The following is an 11,580-nucleotide window of genomic DNA, read 5'->3' on the forward strand; positions in this document are numbered from 1 at the left end:
GGGACAGGGTGGGATTGTTGGGCTGGCTGTGCTGGACCCAATGATCCCTTTGGGGCCCTTCCAGCTCAGGATATTCCGTGATTCTCCCTGCAGGGTGCTTGGTCACACAGTTTGGTTGTGGGTGGTCCTGCAAGCACAGGGAGGTGGACTGATACTGATGTTCTCCTCCAGCTCAGGATATTCCCTGAGCTATTCCCAGGTACAAGGCAGCATTCACAGGGGTTTCTGCTGGGACTGCTGAGAGGTTTCTCCAGGGTTAGGCAGCCAGGTCAGGAAAGCAGCCTGGAAGGTGTGGGGAGAGGGAGTTTTCCCACCCTGGGTGTTTTGGTGAGAGCAGAGGGGGAGGCAGTGCTCTGGGTGCTCTTCAGGTTGCTGGGACTGAGATGACCCTTGAGGGCTCCTTGTGTCACTGTGCTGCCAGCCAGAGCCTTTAAAGAAAGAAATGGTTTGGTTGTTGCCAAAAATCTTCCTTTGGATGACCATCACATAATGTGTAAGCAGCAGATTTTCTAAAAATATACAGATATAATAATGCTGGCAACTTAGAATTGGATTTACAGAACAAAAGGAATGCATTTTTATTCCTTTTTTAAATTCTCATTAAGAACAAAATGCTTAATTCAGACTGCCAGTAACGATGGGCTTGGAACCCACCACTGAACTTCTCATTAAGGCCTTCACCCTCAGCAGGTGCTAGAAAACTCAACAACTCTGACTTGGCATTTTGCTGTTTTCTTTGTGCTGTGTTTTATCTGCTTTGTCTCTGCCAGGCGTCAGAGATGGCACCCGCAGGTCCTGCAGTCTTCACTCAGCCAAGGGAAAGACACAGGACAATTGTTCTGCAGGGGGGAAAGTGGAAAAATTCATTAATGAGGAAATTGGTGTTTTATGTTTGAGAGAGTGAAAGGAAACCACTTGAAGCCAAGAAGGGAGAGCTGGTTCTTGTCCCGGGCAAAACAAATGCCAGAGAGAATGAGGGAAAGAGACAGCAAAGAGGTCTGATCTGTTAGGAGATACAAAGGAGGGAAGTGGGTCTTAAAGACAGCAGGAAGAAATTTTACTTGGGGGAGAAAAGAAAGCTGTGTCTCTGCATATTCTGGAAGAGCATTCCAGATGTGAGTGGCAGTGGTTGAAGCATCGTGGGGCTGCTCCAGCCATGGCTGTTCTGCACCATGCAAGTGTTTGTTGTGGGACTGCAGTGGGTTAAATACTAGGGGGAGCACGGTGTGACAGCACAGTATAAATCAAGAAGAACCAAAACCAAGCAATGATTGGGAGCAGGGAACCTCCTGGTCAGACCTCAGAGTGGTTAAGAGGCAATGCCTGAGCTGTTAACTGGGAAAATGTTATATTTCAGGCTGTAACCATGTTACAGAGCTCATTTGGCCAGGACTGAGAGTCAAGAATATAAACATTTTTGAAGGACTGTAGAGATCTGCAGGAGTTGCCAGGAAGGCATTTGCAGGAACACACGTGTGATCTAAAGACATCAGTGGTTTTAGACTTACCTTTAAAAAAGTGAAGATCTATAGATTAAATAGATTTAATAGATCCCTGATTACTTCAAAATCTTTTTTTTCCCCTCTTCCCAGGTGAAAGTAGGGGCATAACTAGCACCATAAGCCTCTGAAACAGTTAAATCCCTGAAGAAATGCCTTTTGAGCCTGAGGGACCTTGTTTGTGGTACCAGATACAGGCATTTGAACTTCATTGCTTGGGAGTTTCTTCCAAAACTAACAACGTGGATTTTCTCTCCAGCTCTTCTCTTAGGAAACGCCACCAACTCCTCACAGCACGGAGGCCCAGCATGAATGGGAACTGTGCTGGGGGCACAGACTGGGTGAGAAATCTGGAGTCCAGTTGTCCTGTGGAAAACAGAACTGTAGCAGCCCATGAGTCAGAAGAAAGTTCTGTGGTGTTAGGAAGTCACAGCCCTGCAGTTCCCAGGACTGAGGGTAAGGATAATGCCCTCAACCTTGTAATCTCTAAGGGAGATTACTTTTTGGGCTTTAAGGGGTGTTCTGTTTTGGAAAAGGGCAGTTTGCACTGGGGAGTATGTGCCCTGCCTGTGCCAGGGCTGCTCTAAAGGACAGAAGTTCACAGCAGAGTTCAGCATCTTGGCAAGCCCATCCCACAGCAATGCCCTGGCCAGCCCGGAGCTGGCCCTGATCAGATTCTCTGCAGCCATCTGGACAGTCCTGTGTGCCCACCAGGGCTGGCACTGGGCACTGCTGCCTTACACCACTCTGGTGAGGTGTGTGCTGCTGCTCAGCTTCCTGTGGGAGTCCTTCCAGCAGCCTGGATCTGTAGTTCTGGCCTTGTTTAATTCCTGTGTTCCTGCTCGTCAGATAAATCTGAATCTGTCTTGCTCTCACAGGGAACATTAAGCCCCATGGCTCACCAAAACATCCAGCTGCTGGTTCAGTTCAATAACAGCCTAGTTTTATGTCATATAACATCACCCTGACAGTTATGGCATCCTTAATTATTGCATGACTCAGTTTTCTCATTTCAGTAGGAAGTGTTACTATGAAATGATGTTTTTCAATTAATTCTCTCCTCCAAAAAAAATGTTTGTTTGTCCCTCAGGTTTGGATTCTGAATGCCGACACAACACTTGCCCAGTAAGTCCCCAGATCAGTGGCATGCTGTCTGCTCCTGAAGAACCTCACAACTGCCATATCCCAGATGGAAATAAAAGACAGCTGGAATATTTTAATACCCAGGAACGCCATGGATGTTGTGCAGTGTCTTCAAGCAGCAGTTCCCAGACAGTAGCTCCAGAGAAAGTGACCCTGGTGGTGGATGGCACCCGCTTTGCAGTGAACCCCCAGATCTTCACTGCTCACCCTGACACCATGCTGGGAAGGTGAGTCACTTCTGGTTACCTTCAAGTCAGTCTAAATGTTTTTTTTAATGGAATAAACATGTAATGTTTGTATTGTGATGTCATCTGTACACACGGTGACCTCAGTCAGAATTTGGCTGTGAGTGAGGCCCAGATGGAGAGTTGGTAGTTCTCTAGATAAGTCTCCCTTTGGTCCATGTCCATGAAAAAATGAACACTTTTAGCCGAAGATCTCCTTTTGCCTTCTCCCCAAGTGTTTGCTTGGTCTGTCAGCTGTACATCTGTCCCCAGCTGATAACCTTGCTCCTGAATGGGGAATGTGATAATGTTCCATCCCCTCCTGCTGTCACCTCTCCATACTCTCCCAAAACAGAAGGCACTCAGCTCCTGCTGAGAGGTTGGAACCTGTTGCTGCACCAAGAAATCCTCGTGTGCTGTATTGCCAGCACTCTCCCCATCTCTGACCAAAGGGTACTGTTGGGCCACTGACCCTTGCATGGGTTATTGTGTAAAACAAGGCATCTAAAGCCATGTGGAGTTATCTGGTGTAAGTCAGTGCAAAGGCTTTATTGACAGGGGATTTTCTGCCCCAGGACTGAATGATCTGTTCCTTTGGCCTGTTCCTTAGAGTGCAGTGGCCACAGAAACAGAGGCCAGGCCTCCCTGAGCCAGCTCTTTCCTTATTTACTGAGGAAGGGGTTGAAGTGGAAGTTTAAGTTACTGTATCTCTGTGTCACTGCTGGGCTTCCTCACAGAATCATGGAATGGCCTCAGCTACAAGGGACCTTAAAGCTCAGTTCATTTCACTCCCTGCCATGGGCAGGGACACCTTCCACTACCCCAGGTTACTCCAAACCCCATCCAGCCTGGCCTTGGACACTTCCAGGACTGGAGCAACCACAGCCTCTGCCAGGACCTGCTCACCCTCACAGGAAAGAATTTTTTTTTAACTCCAGTGCATCAGTTTGTCTCTGGAATAAATGCATTTCCATGTTCTTGTGCACTTACATGCTTCTTCACCTCTTCAGGATGTTTGGGCCAGGCAGAGAATACAATTTCACCCGGCCTAATGAGAAGGGCGAGTACGAGATCGCAGAGGGGATCAGCTCAGCCGTGTTCCGCACCGTGCTGGTAAGGGCAGCTCTGCTCGTGGGGAGAAAAGAAACAAACAATCTGTTTGTCACATTGCACAGCTGAGCCATCTCCAGGCAGCTGCACTCCCTGGGACATCCTAGTTTTACATTTTGCATTGTGATTTCTAAAGAAAAAATATAGCAGGCTTTGGTATTTCACATTTCAGATATTTGCTTGTGTCCTGCTTTTCTGTGTCCTGCTGTTGCAATTCCTGAGCTCTATCCTGATCTTGTGGTTGTACTATAAATACATATTGCATATGAGATGTTAAGAAAGCCTGTGCTATGGAAAAGTTTTAATTGGAGCTCATAATTTATCAGACCCTAGAGGATCTGCAAAATGATGTAGATTCTCGGACCAGCAGGGCTGTTTTACTGTACACACTGAGCTATAAATAGTTTCAGTATCTCTCCAATATTAGTAAACAAAATAAAGGACTAATTAGGAATTATCATAGTCCAAGATGTTCTTAATTCTTCTCTCCAAAAACTGTCCTTTTATTCACAGGATTATTACAAAACCGGAATCATTAACTGCCCTGATGGGATTTCCATCCCAGACCTTCGAGACACATGTGATTACCTCTGCATAAACTTTGATTTCAACACAATTAAATGTCAAGATTTAAGTAAGTATGGAGAGAAATCTGCTCCTAGGAGATCATCTGCAGGGCGTTCAGCACTCTGATCCTGATTCAGTGCAGTTCTTAATCCTGTGCTTTAGTTTAAGCATGAACATGTTGATTTCACTGGGGCTTAAGTTGCATTTAAACAGCTTATTTTTGGCTGCTTCAATCCAAAGTGAAGTGACTGAATCCTTCAGAACACAGGTACTTTGCTCCAAAAGCAAATTATAAACATTTTAGTCTCTTTTTCTAACAGAGGCTGAGCAGAATTTGCTGTTACTGCCAACAAAATGAAGGCTAAAAGCAGGATTATAACCCCTATCCAAAGTGTACCAGAGAATCATGAATAATTTAAGCTAAAGGCTGATGGGCAGAGCACGAGCCAAGGATACCAAATCTGGAGAGTAATAGAATTCCTGGTCATGGAGGGATTTGATTTGGAGCAGCTTTTTGGTGGGCATGCTGGCAAAAAGAAGTACTTTTAACACAGACAAATCTGTGAAAGGCACTCTACTAAAATGGGGTGTGTGGTATGATAACACAGGCTGTGGGTGGAATTTCCTGCCCTGTGCTCTGATGAGTGATCACAGAGAAGGCAGCAAAATGTAGTTTCAAGGGCAGAGGTTGTTGCTGGAAATTCGAGTTAAGTGTCATAATGAATTAATTATTCAGTCTGTTACTGTTTCACTGTATTGATTGGAGCTTGGTGGGTTTTTAATGGGAATGGAGTGGTTCTGCAGTGAAATTTGCATCCCATTTGAAATGCAGTCTGCACTTCTGACTTTGCCAGTTCTGGATCTGGAGGCTGCCAATGTGTCTGAACATATGTTGAGCATTTTGTCTGAAGAGGAATTGTGGCTGTGCTCGTGGATGGATCTGGGAAGTGCAGAGCTGAGCTATTTCCATGCTGTAGCAAAGCTCCTGTGATGTGTGTCTCCTCAGGTGCTCTGTTACACGAGCTGTCCAATGATGGGGCTCACAAGCAGTTTGACAGCTACCTGGAGGAGCTCATCCTGCCCATCATGGTGGACAGCGCGAGGAAGGGCGAGCGCGAGTGTCACATCGTCGTGCTGACTGATGAGGACACCGTGGACTGGGATGAGGATCATCCACCTCCCATGGGAGAGGAGTATTCACAAAGTAAGGGCTCTGCACTCTGTTCCACACACACCCAGCTACTGCAGTTATTGTGTGGAGATGGACACGACTGCCATCATCACCAGTCCTTTATTAGAAAACTTTCCATGCCTTCTTTCGATGGACTCTTTTCAGGCAACCCGAACTCCTTCCCTCATAGGCAGCTCCACACAGCACTGACTCCTTTCCTTACAGGCAGCTCCACAGAGCTCTGTCTCCTGTCCTCTCTGCAAGTTTCCTTCTTCCTTCTGCACAACTGACTAACCCCAAGCTATCCCTTCCCTAACCTAACCCTGACTGTCCCTCACAACATCTTGCCCTCTCTGTCCCTTACATGACTGCATGTCCCTTACCTCCTCACAGCACAGCCAGCAGACTCCATCCCAAACTGCATCAGACTCTCAGTCTTAAGCTCTAACTTGTGGCCAGCTAACCCACTCTTTTATAAAGCCCAAACTCATTGGGCAGGCAGAGATGTTTCCACCATCAGTAATCAATACAGCTCTAATTCACTGAAAGGAATTGCCTTCTGTACTATCCTTTGAACCTATCTTCCCACACCCAGCCATAAGGAAAGGACACGTTCCCAAACTGGCTTCCTCCAGGAGGAAATGCTGGCATGTGGAACCCTGATTTGTGTGCTCTGTATGAGCTGGTGCTGCTGGAGACAGCACCTGGCTAGTTAGACCTGATCCCAGCACTCACTGCACTTGTCCTTCTGTTTCTACCTCCCCCTCAGCCTTTTCCTGGCTCCTTAGTAAGGGAATATTCTTTGTTTTCCACTCCCATCACCACCCAGTCTATCAAGACTGTGATGTGCATCTCTGCCCTCCCACAAGGAAGTGCAGTTAATAGCAGTGAGGAAAACAGGGACCTGAAGTAATTCTTGGAATCCACACCTGGCTTTTGGCATCAGCAGGGCATGTCAGAAGCAGGGAGAAGATTCCTCTTTGTAGATTCTAATCACCCTTTTTATTTCTCAAGTCCTTTACAGTTCCAAGCTGTACAGATTCTTCAAGTACATCGAGAACCGGGACGTGGCCAAAGCCGTGTTAAAGGAGCGGGGCCTGAAGAACATTCGCATTGGCATCGAAGGTAAAGTGCTGCTTCAGGCAGGGAAATGAAAAACCAGGTGACTCCACAGTCAGCAAAGCCTGATTTCTTCTAGACTCCAGGCATTTCCTTGTTTACTCTGTGTTTTACATTTATCTTTATGAAACCAGTTAAAACTCAGCATGTTTTTCCTTTACCTCTACCATGTTCCATTGAAATTGGCCAGGGGGCTTAAAAGTTAAAGGCAAGTAAAAGGTACATAACATGTACGAGAAAGACTTGTCTCCTGAGGAATGAGTAAACAGGAAACAGAGTCAAATGCTTCCACCTGCTGATCCAAGTATTTCCTTTGGGAGCTTAGAGAATGCTGGGCTCTGTCCTGGGAGACTTATTTTTATAGTAGCTGTGTTTGCTCACAGAATGGCTGGTGCTGTGCAGCACCTGCAGTCTGACTACACACACTGCTGCACCCTCTTGTCAGAGAATCATGGAATTATTTAGGTTGGAAAAACCCCCTGAGATGATTGAGTCCAACCATTAACCCAGCACTGCTAAACCCACCACATCCCAAGTGCCACATCCACACATCTTTTAAATCCCTCCAGGATGGTGACTCCACCGCTGCCCTGGACAGCCTGTGCCAGGGCTGGAAAACCCTGGGGAAGGAATTTTCCCTGATAGCCAATCTAAACCACTCCAGCACAATTTGAGGCTCTTTCCTCTTGTCCTGTCCCTGTTCCCTGGGAGCAGAGCCCAACCCCCACCTGGCTGCCCCCTCCTGTCCGGGAGCTGTGCAGATCCACAAGGTTCCCCCTGGGCCTCCTTTTCTCCAGGCTGAGCCCCTTCCCAGCTCCCTCAGCTGCTCCTGATGCTCCAGACCCTCCCCCAGCTCCTTTCCCTTCTCTGGACACGCTCCAGTCCCTCAATGTCTTTATCGTTGTGAGGGACCCAAAACTGAACTCGGTACTCAAGGTGCCTCAGCAGTGCCCAGCACAGGGGGACAGTCACTGCCCTGGGCCTACTGGACAGACTATGGCTGGTACAGCCCAGGTGCCCTTGGCCTTGTTGCCCACCTGGGCTCATGTTAAGCCTTGGCTCCTCCTTTTCTCCTCACATAACCTACGACACCCTCATAGTCTTCCTGATTTATCTGCCCATTTTTCCTTCTCATCCTCACTGGCTCATCTTTTGGTACATGGGGATGACCTGCCCTGGAGCTTTAAGTTTTCCTTCTTGAAGGACATTCAGCCTTTCAGGACTCCTTTGCAGGGGAAAAGAGAACAGTCTTTTGCAAGCCAGTAATGCTAAATGTGAAATCTGAGCATTTGTGTACTGAGCTGTGTGTGTGTCCCACCCTGACCCCTCAGTGACCTCTACCTGGATGTTCTGGAACACTGTTGTCCCTTTGTGAGGTGCAGTGAAAGTGAGTGGCTGTCTGTGTTTCCAGGGTACCCCACGTGCAAGGAGAAGGTGAAGAGGAGGCCTGGTGGCCGCTCTGAGGTGATTTATAACTACGTGCAGAGGCCATTCATCCAGATGTCCTGGGAGAAGGAGGAGGGCAAGAGCCGCCACGTGGATTTCCAGTGTGTTCGCAGCAAATCCCTGACAAACCTGGTCACGGTGGGGGATGATGTGTCAGAGGACCACGAGGTTATCATGCATCACCCCCCACAAGTGGATGAACTGGACAGGCTGAACGCCCCCTTCTCCCACATGGTTGTGAACGATCTGCCGGATTAGTGGGGCTCAGGGTGGAGAATCCTGAGAATGTGGGAACCTCTCACCGTGCTTTCATCCCACTGATGGGACACAGACTCCTGCAAGGTGCTTCATCCTCGTTCGTGCTCTTATTACCTTGTCATATTTCAAGCATGTTAATAAAGAGCCACACTCCATAGTCTTAATTGTGCAATCAAAAGCAACATCTCCTCAGACAAAAAGAAGTGACCTGTTGTTTCTACTACAAAGGCTTCCGGATTGTGGGTGCTGAATATTTTATCTAAACTTCTGAAAGAAGAGCACAAGTGTGTAGGAACGTCTTGTTTGACACGAGAGGAAAATCTGGGCCTGTCAAGACAAAGTTTTCCTTTACAATTAGGCACAGCTTTGTTTTTGTGAGTTACAGAGGAGTGAACGTCAAAGCAGGACAGATGATATTCTATATCAACCAGCAGAAATGTAGCACAGTGTGACAGCAAAACCCTGAGCGTGGAGGAATCTGCTTGCACTGCCACCTGGCTTTGGATCCAGCGTGGTGTACTGCTGCCCTAGGGAAGGAGGAACCAGTTCCATAGGAAGCACATGCCTGTTCACAGGAATTCCCCATCTGTACTTCTCCATGAGATGGAATCTTTGTTTTTAGGGATGTGTTCTGTTAAGTTCAGTAAAATGAGTTGATTATGCTGAAGGAAAACCCAAAAGAGACTGTAGCTAATATTTTACCAATAAAATAAATCTGTTAATAGCCAGATAGATGTAAGAAGCTTTCTAGAGGTGACTGTGCATGCTGAAGACTTTGACCTGTCTTCTCCATCCCCTTACTAAGACAAATAAAGCCAGTGGAGGAGCTCCTCCCAGTTTACTACCTGAGTAAAATCCTTGGTCTCATCAACCTTAGTCAGTCAGAATTGCTGTAGACTCTCCAAGGAGCTGCTGCTGCAGCTTTAAAAAGCCAGCTACTTTCTTCCCAATTTGGAAATGACTGGACCATTCTGCTGTCAGGCAGGTAAGAAATACCAATAGTAAACCAGCCCTCAGAAAAATGCACAAACCTGGGAAAAATTGTCCTTTGCTGCTCTGAGTGTATTGTCCTGATCTGGCAAGTTGGGTTCAGGGCCAACAAAGCTGTGACTAAGGAAAAGCACACTCCAGGCTGCTTTAGCTCAGGTGGATTGGAGCCTCACTGGTCCTGCTCCTGCAGCACTGAATTCCCTGTGGGAGTTCCCTGTAGGAGCTGACTTAACCCTGGTGAGCACACAGTGAGTTCTGCACTGCCCCAGCCGAGCTGAGGGCACCAGAGCAGGGCTGCCTCACAAAGCCATCCCTTCTGATGGCTCTGTACAGGCTCTGTGTACCCAAACCAGAGTTTTTAAACGTGGTGCTGGTGCAAAGAAAAGTTGAAACCATTCAAGAAGAAAGAGAAGGACAGCTCCTCACAAAGCTGGGCAGGTCAGTGCTGCTCTGGCAGAGGTATTGAAATCTGGATTGTGTGGATGTTGAGTTACCTGGTCAGACTGGGCAAAACTGAGGTGTAGGTATCAGTCTGGCTCTAGAAAGTTTAATCCTTTTCTTTGGCAGGGCTGCAGCATCAGGAAAATTTGTATTGTTGTCCTCCTGACTGCCAAGAGCATGGTGGATTGAGCAGTGAAGTTTGCTGCTGGTTGCTGCTAAGGTGTTTGTGGTTTTCAGTGCAACATAACAAAATCAAGTTGAAATTTTTTGTTGCAAGCAACAAATCTCTGCCAAGGCACATTTTAGTTTCCATTAGTATGGATACAAGTTTCATTCTTCCAGTGTTTCTGTTCTTAGCTTCTTTCCCAAGTGCAGCAAATGGATTTCTTCTAAAAAGAAGTGCCTGTGGGAAGATTTCAGGACCTCCTAAGAGTCCCAGGTGTTCAGATGCCCAAATTCCACTTGACTGCTTTTGAAAACTCCTCCCTGTGTGTCATTGGGTCAGTGGAGAGAAGTGTCCTTTGGTGCCTGCACAGAGCTGAGGTGATGTGCAGACACTCCATTATTGCTCCAGAGGAATTGCTGTTCATGTGGTGGAGGAAGGAAGACACATGGGCCATGAACCTCCACCAGGGGCCAGACCAACCCCACTCCCTGCCTTGGTGATGAGCTGTTCCTCAGCACAAACAGAAGCACTGGTGGCCCCAGCAGTGGTGGAATGTGTCCCTAGGCCCTGGGTGCCCAGCAGTGATGGCCTCCAGGCTCTGTGTTTGTTTTCCAGTGTGTATTTATTTCCCCAGCAGTGTCAGGATTAAGTAAATGAGTGTTGGTATTGCCTAGCTGAGCTGGAATTGGAGGTTCCACACATTCTGCTCTAAGGAGTGAAGTGTGGGTGTTGTTCAGAGATCCTCAGGACTGTGTCAAGCATCAGGTGCTGAGATTTGCACCTCAACAGCACCTCTGGGGATCTGACAGCTGAAGTACCATGTCCAGCCAAACCAAATCCCACCCAGTGTGTCCCTGAGCCCAGGGTTAGCTCAGCCTCTGGAAGGATTCAGGAAGTTTATTAAACTGCACCAGGCCCTCTTGGGAGTTACAGACTGCCAGTTCTGTAGGAGCTTGTGATTCCCTGTGCAATCAACTGGAGCTTCAGTATGGAATGGACATTATCCAGATCCAATGATTTCCACTTACCCACGGTAGCTTATTGGCTTTCCCAAGTAATTATTCATTTTGGATTTTAAATTTTGTTAGTAGAGTGAGTTCCACTGGAACTCTGAACCAGATTTTAAAAGTGTTTGCTTTTCCTCCTCTCACAGTCACCTACTTCAAGTACAAGGTCAACTTTTGTCTTACTCTAGATGTACTGAAGTGCTCCTGTGCTCTGTATGAACCCCAGATGTGTGGTTTCTTTTCTCTATTAAAGTATAAATTATATGTGACTCGTTTGGCTCCTTTAAAAATTGTTTTAAATGTGGAGTAAAGAACAAGCAGGACATAGAGAGCTACAAGGTTTTGTTTCCTTGCTTCATGAAGTAAGCGTGGGTTGGGATTCTGGAGTCTTAGGAGTAGTTTGGCATCAGAGCCTGCTTTGGCAGGGAAGTGTTCCCAC

General features: G+C 47.1%; 1 protein-coding gene across 5 annotated transcripts in view; it reads left to right on the plus strand.

The window, feature by feature from the left end:
- KCTD20 (potassium channel tetramerization domain containing 20) overlaps positions 1-11,410 on the plus strand; it is a 31,157-nt gene extending 19,747 nt beyond the window's left edge. For 4 of the 5 annotated variants that reach the window (XM_088180363.1, XM_014872811.2, XM_088180367.1 and 1 more), the window contains 7 exons: positions 1,759-1,955; positions 2,590-2,869; positions 3,877-3,979; positions 4,490-4,610; positions 5,550-5,747; positions 6,729-6,839; positions 8,245-11,410. In XM_088180363.1, coding sequence (XP_088036489.1) covers positions 1,759-1,955; positions 2,590-2,869; positions 3,877-3,979; positions 4,490-4,610; positions 5,550-5,747; positions 6,729-6,839; positions 8,245-8,537 — 1,303 coding nt within the window. In that variant the 3' untranslated portion in view covers positions 8,538-11,410. The remainder of the gene's footprint in view (positions 1-1,758; positions 1,956-2,589; positions 2,870-3,876; positions 3,980-4,489; positions 4,611-5,549; positions 5,748-6,728; positions 6,840-8,244) is intronic. The other variant, XM_088180365.1, reaches the window with a different exon arrangement.
- The last annotated feature ends 170 nt before the right edge of the window (positions 11,411-11,580 follow it).

Source organism: Sturnus vulgaris, chromosome 29, assembly GCF_052056855.1.
Source record: "Sturnus vulgaris isolate bStuVul1 chromosome 29, bStuVul1.hap1, whole genome shotgun sequence".
Lineage (NCBI taxonomy): Eukaryota > Metazoa > Chordata > Aves > Passeriformes > Sturnidae > Sturnus > Sturnus vulgaris.